Below are 17,276 nucleotides of genomic sequence, written 5' to 3' on the forward strand. Positions count from 1 at the left end.
CCTGGGCCCTCTTTTAGTGTTTCTGGTGTTTACTGACCTGCTGATGAGCCAGTTCCCCTCACTGAACCAGCAGGAATTTTCCTTTATTATTTTTTTCTGGACACAGAAGCAGCAAAAGAAAACCAGTGAGAGCTCACTGTTGGAGTGAGGAAAGAGTCATCTCCTTTATGTAACCATAAAGGATTAAGACTGGCACAAACCATTAGCTGTATTTTAATACCAGCAAATTAAACATTTCAGCTAAGGCTGAGCAGTTGCAGGAAGCACACTCCTGCAAAATTTGATTACACTTCTGATACTTGTTTAGACGTTCAGAACAAGAATTAGTGAACTGAGCTTAGAGACATCCTCATGGCAGTGCTGTCCAGAAAACTGTTCAAGCTTAACACAGGTATTTTCAGCAGAAGCGCCTATTAATGCTCCACATGTTGGGTGCTTCAAAAAGAACTATCCAGGTGATGAGTTCACCCATCAGATACAGTTTGCTACAGGAATGATTGCATCCAATTGCCAGTATTAACATATTCACCACTGCATCAAACAAGTGTGTTGATACTGTCCCATCTAAAAAGACATGCCAAATAAAACTAGATCTATTACCCATGATAAACCTACAGACTAACTGCTTAGGTCTTCCTAGTGAAACCATTTCATTCAAGTTCTTACACAGCATACAGGCACATATAACAAATCATTACAATCTTTTGAAAAACTATATGCAGTTTACAGGTAATGTATGTTTTTAAAAAAATCCAACTTGCATGAAAATAATGTAAAAGCACACATCTACAAGGTGATTATATCTTACTACAATTATTACACAACTATTAGTTTCTCATCTTAAATGCCATTTTGATGCAGCACAAGAATTCAAGCCACTCAAAATTAACATGAGAAATACCAAAATTTTTTTATATATTTCTGCACATGTGTATACATACACATGTATTTATATGTAGCACATAAGATTCAACACTGCAAACTTAGCATCATAAGCAAAGTCAGTGATGCAAAATATAAACCAGACTTTCCTAAAACATCAAAACCTTGTGGATCTTAAGAATCCAAAATTTGATGCGGGGGAAGAGAGGGGAAATCACAAAAAGCTAGAGAAACTGTTTGAAACTACACATAATTTGAATAAAAAGTAAAATAACGGTAATGGCTGGGATTTGGCATACTGCAGTATGACTCCAGCTTCCTTGGTCTACATTAAGGAAGTTTCCTGTCCAGAGCATGTATCTGACATGAATTTCACATCATCTTATTAGTAAGAACACAGCCATGCAAAACAATTTTTTGAACAATCTGGGTAATATATTAGATACTACCTGCCATTTCCCCAAATTCAGTGAGAAGAGACTGATGCACACAATCTCAAAATACCTGTGTACATTTTTAAATCGAGGTGGTAAGCATTCATGCTAAATAGAAGGGTTCTATAGTAAATCTTATAAAACTCTAACAAACCACGAAGTTCAGCCCTGTCTGAGAAACTCACAAGTTCAGAAAGATTAATGATTTAAACAAGAATCATTGAAAGACCATCACAATTTCAGCTGCTGCAGCTGCTTTAGTCCATTGCTCCCCCGCTGACTAAATACATTGGTCTACTCAATGCCTAGAGGAAGAAGATATCTTGCACACAGTAAATTCTATATGGGCTCATATATCAAGGCACTAACACATGGAACAACTTAACATTATTTCAATGCTTGCCATTTATGACAAGCTGTTGCTTTTCACATGTATTTAAAATTTCAGGTTAAGTGTATTTATTGCATTTTAAAACAGCAAGAAAAACACTCTCGGGAAGATCCTCAAGTTAAAATAACTCTTAAATTGAACCAGTGGTCTTAAAATATTGTAGAACTTGCTCATAATCAGAACATAGATGTTCTTAAACTGCACCTAAGCCTTAGGTAAAGAGAATTAAGAGCAAGCATTAGCTGCTAAGGAAAAAAAAAAAAAAATCAAACAGGTATATTCTGAAGTGCCACTGATAAACTTGTCCATTATTTCCATTAACATATAACTACATCAAATGTCTCAGAAGAGAAATCCAATTTTACTTTCAAGCACTTTACAAATCTAACATATTTATAAGACTTTTCCCATGTTTTAGAAATTAATCCACACTCAAGTAACATCATTTATTTTAAGAGTATATTTTAGATGGACTATAAAGACTCCACAAGTGCAAAAACATCTAAAGAAACCTCCCTTTAAGAGTGCATCTAAGTTCTTTTTAGACCAGCTACCTAAATAGTCACTGAGAGTTAGCTGGCAACAAAATTCAAGGAAACCATGAATAACGAGTGCTTACAAATGATATAAAGCATTAACTGAGGACTCAAACTGATTAACTGCCCAGAATGGTTGAGATACTGAAATGGTTAAAACACTCAAATACTTAAGGTTACATCAATTTATTAACTAAAATAAAATACTGAGTTTAAATTTAAGGCAAGCTGAAGTCTCTCCCATCTTCCCCACCATTTCCAGACTAGAAGTCTACATCCCTGTAAGTCAAGAAGCATTGAAATAATACTTACTTCATACCAACCTTTCCAGATAAAAAGACAACTTTATAAATATACAAAGCTGAACAGCATCCAAAAGCACACTTATCTAGCAAGCTTAACGTCATAAGAGCCAGAAGTTTTACACCAAAAGTTAGTTCTGACTGTAAGAACACACACTGCTTTATCTTTCACCACATGCTTTAGAAGCATGTGCTCCATGTTTGACAGAAAGGCTGAGACCACCTGAAGTACAATATGGCAACACTAAGTTCTATCTCCCACATGTCCAACTAGAGGGTTATGAAATTTTTATTAATTACCTACCTTGAACAGCAAACCGCAACAGAAAATAGACTGTTTATTGTGCATTATTGTTTTCAGGTGCTTGTAACTTGGAAATCCCTTTACAGCAAAGTGTATTGCAAAAAGTGACACATTAGAGCCATCTAAACCACCACTTACACAAACTCGTTACTGACTTTAACATGACAACGCAGCAGTTCAACAGTGATAACTGACACAGAGAACACAGCCCACTAGAACTCAAGAACAATCCTCCCTCACTAAATACACAAGGTACAAGTTGCATATATAGACACGGCAGGCACCGAACTCTGCGGTGATTATGAAACAGTTAACTAACAATCTGTCTTCATGCAGCTTCCACTTCAAGCTGAAGTTTATGTTCCAACTGTAAAGAGTAGTAAGATTTTATATAAGAGCAAGCCTTTTCTACTCATACTAAATTAGAGAGTCTGCCCATATTTGAGTCACATGAATAACCAAATAAAGTGAAGATTCTTGGACATTATTATAAGCAGCAAAATGAGAAGGTTAAGGGATTTGCTTCTTGTTTCCCAAGGTTTCTGTTTTATGTGTTTTAAGCATGCTATATTCAGTTTGAAACTTAGAAGCAGTTCCAAAGTTGTCTATAAAAATACTGCCCTTTCCCCTACTTATTTTTTCAGAAGGAAATAAGTGGAAGATGGACCAAGTCTTTCTGTACTATGCAAAGTTGGTTTTAACACCAACAAAGCTGAAAAAAGTAAAAAAGGCTTTGGAGAAAAGTTTAAGAAACAAGCCGGATTCATCAACTGGTTATCCTGAGTATGTACTCAGTATGAGTATGTATGAAAGATCCTCTAAGGGATGACTGCAGATCAGCCTTTAAATGATCTGCTGTTCAATTCTGTAACTTCACATTAGTTCAGCCAAATATTCAGATTTGAATCACTGCTGCAACTGAAAAATAAAGACACCTCCCAGATCTGAACTGAGTTTAAAAAAAAATCAGGTAGACTTAGAATCAGTTAACATTCCATGCAGATTATTACAAAACTGATTCTATTTTCATAGCTTTTCCCACACAGTTCCCCTATTAAAAGGATGCAAAATAAGTCTGGATGTTTTTACAGTGTTTAGACTCACATATAATGCAAATCTGACCACTTTATCAATACAGGGAAGCTTCCACACACCCTTCCTGTTCAACCCATTTATTTTCCATAAATGTTTTTGTTGCACATGTGCCTTCTTAACTACACATATTAATACCAGCTCAAAGCCAGAAACATATTTAAGAGGTAAGAATAAACATATGTCTGCAGCAATATCTTGCATTGTATCATGTTGTTCGACAGTTCTCCAAGGCTTTTTATACAGTCCAGAAAACACAGACATATTTATATAAACAGGTTAAAAAACAGGCCAAATGATTAGTTTTTCCTAGTTTCTTCACTTAAACACAGCTCACTAAATCACAAGTATAAATAGTGACTTTTATTGCCAAAGCAGTTTATTAAAGAATTAAGATCAGGAAACAGAATAACAGATTTGATTTTATGATGTATTTATTACAGGAAAAAAACCTCAAGAAGTTTAAGTGATTTTACATAAAGATCGCACAGCTTTTTGATAATTGAGGCTGCTATAGTTTATCAGCTTGGCTGGCTTTCAGTATATGAGATTTTGCTAACCTGGTTTCATAAAAATCTATGAAAGACTATAATCACCTGAGCTTTCAAACAAATAACTTGTTTCCTAGCACACAGAACAAGCCTCCCTGCTTGTCAAAGTATAAAAAAAAAGACACACACACACAGAGCAGTGCTGGAAAGATTCAGTTTAAATATTCTGCAGACATTCAGTTCTTTCCACAATATGTAGTTGCCATAACAAAAAATAAAAATTTAAAAAAAAAAAGAAATAGCAGTGGTGAATGTGTATGCCAAGCATTCAGACATTAGGTAAGTAACTGAGGTGACAGCAGTGGGGAAGTTATCACAGCAGCACCTAGGAAGGCTTTCTGCTTATGAAGTGGCATAAAACACATGGTTTTTATTGAAAACAAATAGTTTTGCAAGTCCCACTCAGAGAAACAAACAATCAGCTTGAGAAGAGGAAGGAAAAAAGGCACAGATATATAAACCTACAATGACCTATATATATATTCTGTACATCAGGGTATCTGAACAAAAAAGCAGTAAACACAACTTTGCTGTATTTCACCACAAAGATGTATCCTCTTGGAAAGACAAGAAGGTGTAACAACTCCAACCCTTTATTCAATTTTTTCCTCAGCCTATACCTCATTGAGACCAAACTCCGAGTAAGAGTAATCAGGTCTGAAGTAAAAAGCTTCAGACACTTCAGATGAGTTGCTACTTCACAAACATATCATTTGTGATTGCACAACCCAGAGTACGTTTTTACTTAAGATAGTTTAGATTAAGGTTTATTCTCTCCAATCCTGTAACGTACTTGCTGCTGCATGAACAGCATTTCCCTCAAGCCTTTGATGGTGTGCTGGTATCACCACTAACTGTAATACATACAGTTTACAAACCATGAATGCTTCGGAGGTAAGAAGCTAAGATGACACATGCAAGAAGTGCTAGCAATGCTTTCCTGAGTTACAGAGCTAGTTAAAATAGAGCCACATTTATTTTGACAAAATTCTTTATCTGGAACTTCTCACTAGAAGTTATATGGTCCTTATATCTATACATAGATGAAGAAACAATGGCTCTTGCTGCTATGGAGCATTTGCTGTAAGAAGGCTGCTGGTAAGCACTCAAAATCTTCCACAGAGATATGTATGTATAAGGAAGTATGATAAATGCTCAGAGGATATTAATAAGGAATTAGAGAGGTGCACTGATTATGCATACAGAACCTGAAAGCTGCTTCTTTTGAGCTTTGTAAGATAGATGATGGTAAACTCAGTGGGGTTTTCCAATTTGTTTTTTTTCCTTTTAGAACTTAATCATGGGAATTGTGGCAGGATAGCTCTTAAGTGCCACAGAATTTCAGCCACTTAATCAAAAGTGCTATGTATACTGCTGTACTTACTGGCTCCACAGCATTTGATGCAAGCATTTTAGTAAATAGGGATGATACTACTGTATTCCAAATAATCATGTATAATGGTCCACTCCCAGTCATTGCTCCCAGCAGTAAATTTATGGGTCAGTCCTCAAATATATGCCCAAAAAACCTACAAAAAACACTAAAAGCTTGTGGATCCAACTACAATCAACTAAAAATCTTTAAAAATCCAATCCCCAAACAAACAAAACACCATCCCCCCAAAACACAAAACATCAACAAGAAAAAAAACTTAACCCAAAACCAGCCAAAAAAACCCACACCCCAAAAAGATTGCTTTTCCTCATAACTGGAAGCAGTATTTTCAGTAAATTCAGAGGTGTTGGTCTCTTCCTTTATTCTTTACTTAATTCTTGTTGGTTTTTCAAGAGTGTTACTTATTCTGTATTTTTCTTATGATATCTAAATGTTTTGCTCTGTGCTATCAGCCAGCTTCTTATACTGGAAATGGTTCTTTATCTAGAGTACTTTGCACAACTGTACATAGTAAAATATTGCTATCTGTCCTAATTATGTGAATTAGGGATGTGGGTTCACTAAGAGTATTTATGCAGTCATGCACAAATTTTTTTCTTTAAGTTAATCCCTCTCCTAAAATCCAAACTAAGAAGCAATATATAACCCCCCCCCCCCAAAACTCAAAACCAATGAACTTTCAGGAAAAAAGTTAAACATGTATACTTCCTGTAGAAGTTATGTCCATGAACTTTTTTCAAAACTAAGCTCAAAAGTTCAAATAAAAATTAAAAAAATTAAGGTCTGGAGAGATTTCAAATTATTAATACAGAAACTGTAGACACATTGGCAGTCCAAACTGTTAGGAGCATGTGTTCTACAATACACCAAAAGGCTTTCCACTGCATTTGTTACTTCCAAATGTAAACCAAACCAAAGAGGTGTATCAGTCCAAAGGATATTTGAAGGCAAAGACCACAGAAGTCTTTGATAGCTCTACTCTGTGCAAAGTAACAGCAAGTAACCTCAATAAATACCGCGTGAAGTGAACAAACTAGCGTTACTCTAACTACAGGTTCAGGTACTTAGAGTGTCATGGAATGAAACACAAAACTCTCAACCAAGCCCAGTTTAGGCTTCTCTTTGCTGCAACGCATGTGCTGGTACTATAAAAGTTTAGTTCCTCTTATGGCAAAACTACTGACTTGGTTCAAATACTATTAGAGTCATGGACCCTGCTGGCTGAGAGCATTTTGCAGGAGCCAGTTGAAGTCAAATCTTACTACTGAAGTAAATTCAGAAACACTTACCTATTTGTACTTGTTCTGGCTGGCTCAATGATACAAATGCTGATGTATCATCAATCCACGAAACCTGAATGTTACCTAGAAAAGGCAAAAGAAATTATTATGACTATATTTATCTTAGGCTTAGTCACAGATTTTATCTGATGTGCCATGACATAAAAGAAGATAGTCAACTAAGAGTAACTTCACCTGAGAATGCTTTTGTCCACTGTAAAGGTGCGTAGTGCATACACAGTTGTACATGAGCCTGGAACTGTTCAGAAAGCAGTGACTGTTAGGGCTGCATATGCATCCTGTATACCCTCAGACCCACTAGAGTAAGGACCAAAAGGAAAGGGGCACATGTAATACCTTTTTCACTCCCAGAGTATTCTTCTGCTTCTTCATAGAGTTTGTTTTGTCTGTTTTTTAATAAATCTTGTAACAGTTTAAGTAATCTTAGAGGTTTTTTTAGTCTTCCCGTCATGTATTCTATATAATTCTACAACAGAAATGGAAGCATTTTTTTTTCCGGGAAATTTTATCTCTGTGCTAAAATAAAGAACAGCTCTTTGTGTTTTAAAACCTACCCATCCTTCAGAACTGCATCATTTCCTACAGACACAGCATGGACAAGCTCCAGTTACCACTCACTGTTTCTCTACCAGTACAAGACACCCAAGATACGTAATTCCAGTAGAGCTGTGGTGGAGGGATTGATTGCACAAGTGGAGAACTCCAGTTATTGCGACCCTCTAAATCTTCAAATTCTGGTTTGTTTGGATCCCACTATACACCATTTCCTGGATGCGCAATGACAGCTTGAGTAAACATGAGGACAAATGTGTAAAATCGTGGACCTCATTTAGAAGCTGTTACAATGGAACAGTGACTGGAAGTAAGTCCCTCCATTCATCAGCAGTTAGTGCGTTTTCTATGTGAATGGCTTAAAATGTCACATTAGCACTAAAAGAGCTCATAATCAAGCAAAAGCAGATTCCCATTCCAGACACAAGGTCTTACTGTAGTCTGAAATCCATTTACATCTCCTGTCCTCATCTAAGTACTCTACTGTTAGTACAATTCAGATACTGAAAATTGGTGCAATTTTTTTCAGGTAGACTAGGAAATCAAGTTATACATAACGTTACACCACCATTTAACCTTCAGACATTACCAGGTTAAAAACATGATTCAAAATGCCTTAAAATGCATTTTATTTTCAGATGTTTATTCTATTTAAATCTAATTTAGCCTACAGGTTACAAGGTTATAACAGTCTCTTCTGAAATTCAGCCAGATAATAAACAGATTTTCTAATTATAAAAAAAAAAGCCTAGTTAGATTTAGTTTGCATGCTATACATTTGAGTAGCCACCTATTTAGGACTAAGTTATAATCATTTTGATCATTGCCAAAACCATAATTAATTCAGTATGGTTTCTGACATTTCCCTATACTAAAGGGCTAAGGCTGCTATTAAGAAGAGACTACACTGAGAAATCAAATGTCAGAATTTCTTTAAACACTTTGTAGGGCAAATAAATTCAATTTCTAGTAATTCAGTCTTTGAAGAACATAGATCTTTGCTGCGTATGGGTAAGGGTCTTTACCACAGGGAGCACGTGCTTTTGGCAGGACACTTAAGATTTCACAACACAGGAAAAGCCCAAGCTGATTTATGATTGCAACTCAAAATTGTAGTGCATTTGGTAGGACCCTGACACTGAGCTCCCTTTAAATATTAGAAACCACAGCACGATTTAATATTGTTCCAAGTGCATTGACAAACTAATGCTCTGAATTTCTTTGTGTATCAAGTCCTCTTTTTTTGCATTACTAATTGCAAAATTTTCTAAGCAATCATTTGAAACACCTGAGAAAATACTCTTCTGTAATTCTTTAACACGGAAGTGCTATCCAGATTCTGTCCCTTTCCTATATATGTAGATAATTAATTCCATAATTACCCTGAACAGACCAAAAGAAAGATCAGAAAGAAAAATTCTCCCGAACATCTTGCAAGCGTGCCCTTAGCACAAAATATCAAAGAGGATTAGTGATGGGCTAAAATCTCCTGAAGGAGTTCAGCTACTAGTCAAATGGACTTTGGTGCCCATATTTTCACTAAGTCCCAATTAAAACAAACAAATAAAAGTCCATCCTACTGATAATACATCATTTCAGTATCAGATACTTATTCATTGCTGCAGAAAGGCTGCTGCACTCTAAATGACTTTGATATTTTAGATAATTAAGGATTTTGATACCTGCCAACACATGCTGCCTTTATGCTCAGACTCCTACATTTTAAATATATAATTTTAAGACAAGTCAAACATTAAATAGTGGACACTGAGCTGCAATCTGAAGAGAACTGCAGCAAATGCTCTTATGCAATTCTCCATGCTTAAAAGATACTTTTTAGACTATGTCACATTTCATTTTTATTAAGAAATGAGAATTTAAGAGAGGCAAGATTAATAAATTAGATTATTCAGCAATATTGCTAAGCATTCAGTAAATATTGTGCATTTCAAAAGTATGGTGAAAGGGCAATAAAGATATGAAAAGCAAATGCATCTGCTTTTGAAGTACAATATTTAGCAGTCAACACAGCCGCACGCCAGCTTACTGCAAGGCTAATGCAAATAAACCATATACAGCAGTGTAACAGAATACCAGCTCTAGAGAAATAAAACAGAAGATTTCTCTCTCTACACTTCTAGAGTAGATCAAATGTCTTCAGTACTTTGAAGAACACCGTTGTTAGCCTATATGACCCCTTGTCTATTTGCTACTACATGTAATGTCAATGTCCCTTGTTAAAAAAGTAAAAATTTATCAAGTGAAATAAAACATCTTCACCCAAAGAGGAGTAGATGAAAATTTGATCTGTTGCTTCTGAAATGAAGGCACAAAGTAACATTTTTTTTTCTACAAATAAATTTGAAAATTCTCTCTATATAAAACACAAACATTCAAACAACATTAAAATCTAAATAATAAAAATATACTAATGGATTATGTCATTCAAACAGATTTTCCTTCAAGTTTTTGTACCACAACGACCAAATGTATGGAGAGGCTTCCATATAAAAGACTAAGTAAACTAGGATTCAGCATTCAAGAGAAAATTCTAAGATGCCTACACACGTCTGTGGAGAAGATATGAGAACAGAAAGACATACAGAGGGGATTCACTATTTCGCTATAAAACAACTAAGAGACATATAATATACACAGAAGTTTTAAAACCAAAACAATTCTTCACATAATGCTTAATTGCAGTTAGGGAAATGCTGCCAAGTGCTGTGGATGACAAGAATATATATGGGATGAAGGATGTTTTAGACTGACTTACAGAAAGCTGTGAAAGGCTTGAAATAAAAGATCCAAGTGTGACCTCTAGCTCATGAGTCCCTAAGTTATAGATTGCTAGAAGGCAGGGAAACTGTTTTACTTTGGCTCTGTTCTTACACATTTCCTACACAACTGTTAGTGACAATTAAACACTTAGGATGGGTATTAGGACTATATGGACTTTCATTTAACTGAAAAAGCTTATTAATATATTCCATTTTCTTAAAAAAAAAAAATTGACCACATTGACACCATGATAGAATTACTAACACTTTCTGGACACTGACTGCATCAGACAATAGAAACAGTCGAAACTTTCATTCTATGAGCAAGGTTTGAAGCACATATTAAAGACAAACAACATTTTCCTGGTGAATAATTAATTGAGAAGGGTTAACAGAGCTTCCACCTTTCTCGCAGGAAGACAGGGTACAAAGAAAGCAAGAACAGCTGAAGGAAACATTGACACGAGAAGGAAGAAAGGTCAGAAACGCATAGAGAAAATTAGGATTAAAATTTTTAATACCCTACAAAACCAGAACCAGCAAAAACGAAACAAAAGAAACGCACACCACAAAATGCACCCACACTCAAAAAAACCCCCACAAACCAAAAACACAGTCAAAGCTCACGTCTATATGAACATGGAGAATATATGAACTCAGAAGAATACTTTATACATATATATAGTGTACTAGAAGTTTTCCTTAAACTAGATTGTTCACTTTCAAAAAGGATGTTTTTCAAGGTCCACTTTTTTTTTTAAGAAAAGTTAAACAGTGAGTTTGCAGTACAGTGGTTAACAGGAACAGATGTCATAGTTTGTAAAGGAGTCTCAAAAATGTATTTAAGAGTCACTTAAAACTCACCTATATAGCAGCTTGGACTACTAGAACAAGATTTAAACACACAAAGGACATTTTAAAAGTAACTTATGCATCTTCAAGATGACTGACTCCCATCAAATACGTCAGCATTCACCTCCCTCTTAAAGATGACTCTCACGTTCTCACAAAATACAACGCATAGGTTTGACTCCACTCACTTATAAAATTTTTAAGAGGCAGTTTTTATAATACTTTGATAGTATGTGTTTTAATTAAAGCCCAAATAGAAGTGAAGGCTATATACAAAAGCTGTATTCCAACAAATACTATTTCAATACCTTCGTATTTCACATCAGCATGACCAAATAAACTACACAAATTTAAGAATTTAAAGAAAGCAAGTGTTCTAAGAGACTGCATAGTACAGCAAGTACTTGTACAGTGAAACTACATTCACCCATGAGACTATAAAAACATCTTGCAGGAACAGGTGTCCACTTGGTATGCACGCAGCACTGAAAGACTTCAGAATCACGAACACCCCTTCTAGAGTAGCAAACGTAAAACAGTTCCAAGTCTGACACTGCAGTCCCTTCAGCTGTTTCACTGCTTTCATTAGAAGCTTCATGGAAGATTACAACTTTGCTTCTACTCATACTAGGCTAAAACAACTTCAAAATAATTTTTCTATAAAAGATTAATGCTGCTGTTCAATTTAACAACTGATTTTTAATCCAGTTAAAAGTTTAACTTAAACCCACTTTCGTTTAACTGGTCTAATAGATTCATGTCTGTTACTGCCATATTTTTTTGGCTTTTGGCAAATCACTTAAACTCACATTGTGCCACTCTGTGTCCAGCTACCACTGAAAAAGCATGAATGCTCCTAGAATTTTGGAAGGAATAATCTGCAGTTCATTTTGAGATACTATGCCAGTAAGACCTAAAACAAAATATAGATTAAGTACTACCCAAATACCAGGAGTTTGTAAATCCAGGTATGAAAACATTCAGGTCTGAAATCTGGAGAAGTGAGAGAAATGGGAATTTCAAAATTGAATAGTGTTTTGTGATGTGTAAGTATGACCCCTGGTGGTAGTGACCTGTGCTTGCGTTTCACACCAAGACCAGAAGGGAGGAGTTGATAAAATATGAAAAATTATATGGCTGAATCTTTAAAAGCCTATAGAAACAGTGTCCAAACTGTGTTGTTTCTTACCCCTCTAATAGCAGCTCTAGAAGAATCTCAGTAACTTTCTAGATTCTCACATTCTAGAGTTCCCAATCAGGAATATTAAATCATAACCAGCATTATATTGGCATCATGCTGCAACACAGATCAAAAAGTCAGAAGGAATTAAGTGATTTTATACAGGTCCAGAGACTCTGCACAGACTAGCAAGTCAAAATTCCAGGTGAAGAAAAGAACGGTAACATTCTGGAAACTAGCACGGTGACCCACAGCAAGCACGGGAGTGCCAAGACTGAGTACACTGAGGGACTTCCATCTTTTTACTGGTGATTAAACGTCCTTATGGACACCACAGCAATTATTTCAATGAAGGTTAGGGTGAAGTTTGCCCTGAATCTGTTTGCCACACTACAAACCCTGACTTAAGTCATTGAGCATGGTACGTTACTTTGAAACAACTGCAGTACACTGATCAAGTACTAGCTAAACAGACACCTCTTCATTTGCTTGTCTCCAAAAGGAGAAAGGTCCGTTTAACAGAAAGCCAACTAGCCACTTATCTGCTTAAAACCATGTGGAAAAATATGCCCAGTTTCTACAGCAATTATACTCCAATGAAAAAAAAGGTACTGGGGCTTTAAGTAAGACTGGGGGCAGGAAAATGGGAAATTATAGTGCCAAGCAGAAAATTTTTAGGAATAGGGAAATTACAAATTCAGTCATACATGCTCTGCTTAGAGCTGCCAAGACTAACGTAACGTAAAGCAAAGATTTTTTTTTTTCTAAATGAGAAAGTGAACTCCCTCAATAAACACTTTCATAAATAGCTTCCTTTTTTTTAAAAAAAAAAAAGCAATTTCCCATTAAAATCCTTATTGTAAAATTTGAGGAAGACAAGATGCATAAATGTCTATTATATGTAACATTTAATAAGCTACTTTCAATAACATACTATAAATATTGCAAGCAAGTATTTCTGGAAAATCCTGCAAAAAAATATTTTAGTAAGAATGTAATTTTTGTTTTACATTAAATGTTTCAAGAAATGAAAAGAGTTACGTCTTCAGAAAAAAAATAAAAATTAAAGCCCCAGAAAAATAAGTTGAAATTATTTGCAATCCCAAAAGATCTCTTTTGAAGTATTACCTTACCAGGCAATAAAAAATTAGAAACCAATTTGCAACAAAAATCTTAGAAACAACAGCTAACACAGGGCTGTATGGAAGATCATTCTTGTTCTGATTTAGGGACGCAAAGCATAACCACTGCTTTCTGCTGCAAGAGTCAGGTATCAGGAGATCACTGTCAGTTAATTAGGATCTCCATATGCTTACATTATATACTAATACTTAGTAAAGGAACAACAGGACTACTCCCCAGTTATTAAATAGCTTTTTTGTTGTTTCTTCTGACTTGGCTGGTGTTCACAATCTTGAAATCAAATTGGTTATTTTCTAGCTTGGTGCTCACCTAGACTCACATAAATTAGCATCTGGCTTTAGGCAGACTGCAGGATGAACCTTATTCCTAAAACCTTGATCTGCCTTTCACACTAATCCCCATTCCTTTTACCCACCTTATATAAACTCTTACCTCCTCCCAGGAGGGGCTGTAAATAAAAGGACTAAAGGTCCATGATATTCATCAAGCACCACATAAAAAGATTTCTAAAGAGCAGTTCATCAGGGCAGACATTTTCTACACATCATTACAAAGAAAGTCCACAGGACACCATTCAAAAGTTACAAAAAGTGATTCATCATTACTTATACTAGGAGTAAATCTGCATCCACAGATAAAAATAACAAACAAAACCAGAGGTACTTGCTAATGACAAAGAGGGGGGAAAAAAAAGTATAAGGAAGGGATACACTGTATCACTCACCAAAGGCACTGAAAAGCTGGTAAAGGTCACTAGTCTTCCACTCTTTAGGAAAAGTAACATGAAGAACATGATCTCGTTTTGGCTGCACTGCAAAACAAAAAAGCATCTGTTAAAATAAGAGTCACTAATAGTATCTTTAGAATATCCTAAAAATGTTATCCAATATGGTCATTTGGCATTTTGTGTTTGGGGGTTTTTTTGTGTTTGTTTTGGGGTTCGGTTTGTTTTGTTTTTTTAAATAAGACAGCAGGACAACATCTATGAAGCTACACCAGGCACCAACGAAAACGTGCCTGTAATTATGCATGAAATCACATGCTAAATGAAATAGCAATACTAAATCCTACTAGCTTATCTGTGTAAGAAACTAAAACAGCATTACATGCAGTGGGAAATGCCCACAAATCCAGTCTTTCACATCCTTTGCACCAAGTTCAGGAACAAAAGAAAAAAAAAAAAAAAACAACTGCCTCTTCATGCTCCAGCTTTAAAAAATTCTTAGCAGTAATTCAATGTTGCCATTTTTCTGTCAATAAAAAGCTGTGAAACAACATTCAATTCAGTTTTCATATAACATTAGGTACAAGTTAGAATATAAACACTGACAGACTTTTTTATTTATTAAAAACTACACCAAGAAAAAAATAGCATATGAAAACCAACATCTAAAGAAGCAGCACAAAAGAAGTCTTTGGTGTGTGCTGAAAGTTATTTGGAGCTTTGTGAATTTGAGAGAGAGAATCCAAGTCAAACTGCTAAACGGGGTAAGAGTACAGCACAAATTAACACTATATATTCGCCTGACTTTTACACACTTCCCCCTACACATCTGATTTTGGTCATCATCAGAGGCAGGCTACTGAACAAGATGGACTTTTGACATCACCCAGTAAAGATCATTTCATAAGAAATCACCACGATGTACATCCAACTGAAGTTCCTTTCACTAGACACTTGAGCTTTTAGAACCTGTGCACTCCTATCATATTTTAAGAAGCAGCAAGTGGAATACTATATTTTAAGGTGCAAAGATATTTCAATATTTTCCATTTCCATATAAAACTATTTACAAATAATTAACTGAGCCTCTCCACAGGTATCTGCAGAGATCTACGTTTTTACGCATGACACATTGCTAGATCTTCCCTTGTCATTTTACATTTGATGTTAGACAGAGGCTGAACCACTGGAGTGTTCCACTTTATAATTTACTGCTCCAGTTTGTTAAAGGTAACTCAAGGATTAACTACACACAGCTTTCTATGATCAGATTTTAACTTGACCACATGGAAACACTCCCAGGGAGAGCATCTTTTTTGGGTATAGAGATATAAGGACTGACTTTCATCTTAGTGAATCACCCTCCTAAATTCTTTTGTGATACAAACTTTTCTAGTTTCTGATCTCCCTAGCTTTCAGCATTAAAATAGGAGGCTTTCAAGGCAGATCTCATTCATGGAGCACATGTGGCCAAATTCAGACCATCAACCACCGGTTATTGCTACATCAGACTTTCATGTGCACTTGACCCCATTATACAAGGACAAACCTGCAAGGTTTTTTTGCCGCATTTCCTTAAGGGTGCAATTTCACACTGTTTTCTGATGAAAGCCTTGTGCATTGTTAATTTCATAAATACAGATAAGCATTGGCAATTACTACAGCTTAGTTATGACTAGTAATTACAGGAAGTGGTAGTGTCCTCAGCCTGGTATGTGCTCTATAGTAGAAAGCATGTACATTTCTAGGTATAACTCCATTCCACAAGTAAGGCTTTATTTTTGCATGAACTTGAGAACTGTAGCTTTCAACAGCTACAGTGTTTCCTTAATAGATAGAAGAGATTTTTTATCAGCTTTGGTTTTAAAGCCTTCCCACCCAAAGGCTTAATGGAATTTTTATTCCCAAATAATTTTTTAACATCTTGCATAAACTCAAGAAAACACAACAGTTAGAGGCCTCTAAAACTCAAGTTCCTAACCAAAACACGTCATGAAATTAGGACAGAGATTTCCAAATGCATCTACCTTTGAAGGAAAAGCTTGCAGCATGAACTCAATTATAGTACTAAAATACAAAAAAAAAAAAAAATTCATGAAAGCACTGTTATGCATGTACCAACAGTAAAAATAATACAGTGGTAACTCAGCATCTTATAGCTGAAATGCTTCATGAAGTCAGGGGAAAGTAAGTTTCATAAGTTTTGTTTTGAGTAACTACTTGTTTTGCTCCATGTAAGTAAAGAACCTAGTTTTTCAGTTGCAAAAAAATGGAAAACCAGAACACGACCCTGTCAAAGTTGTAACATGGTGTCTAAATAGTTGGTCATCAGAACCCAGGCAGTTTAGAAAAGGGTAAATTTTTCACCCATCTGATCATATCAGCTGAAATTAAATTGATACTAGACACAGGTATGCAGGAATATAGCCTTTTCCAGATGAAACAGTATTAAGTGAAGAAGCTGCCAGCCTCCAGCGACTTGTGATTTACTTCTAAGTGCTTTAATCTGTTTCACTCAACAAGCCAGGTTTGCATGAGTTTATCAGAAACTCCGTGCTAACAAATTACAGGTTTGTGTGAGTACTTGAGCATCAGATTGGATGGAGACACAAGTAGCTAAGAAAGCAATCCCTTTATGAGCACAGGTGAAGTCTTGTTCCTTAAATCTGCTACTTCAAAAAACCAGAAAGGACACAACATTTTTTAAGCACCAGAACTCGATTTTTTTGGCACTATACAAGCCAAACACCAAAACCCCACAAGCTGTCTTAACAAGCCAACGAAGATCAATTCATTGCAGTATAGCCTATGCAACAGCTAGCAATTCAAAGGTTTAAGTATACTCAACCCAGTAGT

At 35.6% G+C, this 17,276-nt stretch overlaps 1 protein-coding gene across 9 annotated transcripts in view; it reads right to left on the reverse strand.

Moving 5' to 3' along the window:
• The window catches only part of PARN (poly(A)-specific ribonuclease), a 62,130-nt gene that overhangs the window by 18,316 nt on the left and 26,538 nt on the right, over window positions 1-17,276 (reverse strand). For all 9 annotated transcript variants that reach the window (XM_074885443.1, XM_074885441.1, XM_074885440.1 and 6 more), the window contains 2 exons: window positions 14,421-14,507; window positions 7,178-7,252 (listed from right to left, as the gene is read on the reverse strand). In XM_074885443.1, the coding sequence (XP_074741544.1) occupies window positions 7,178-7,252; window positions 14,421-14,507 (162 nt within the window). The remainder of the gene's footprint in view (window positions 1-7,177; window positions 7,253-14,420; window positions 14,508-17,276) is intronic.

Source organism: Strix uralensis, chromosome 16 (assembly GCF_047716275.1).
Source record: "Strix uralensis isolate ZFMK-TIS-50842 chromosome 16, bStrUra1, whole genome shotgun sequence".
Lineage (NCBI taxonomy): Eukaryota > Metazoa > Chordata > Aves > Strigiformes > Strigidae > Strix > Strix uralensis.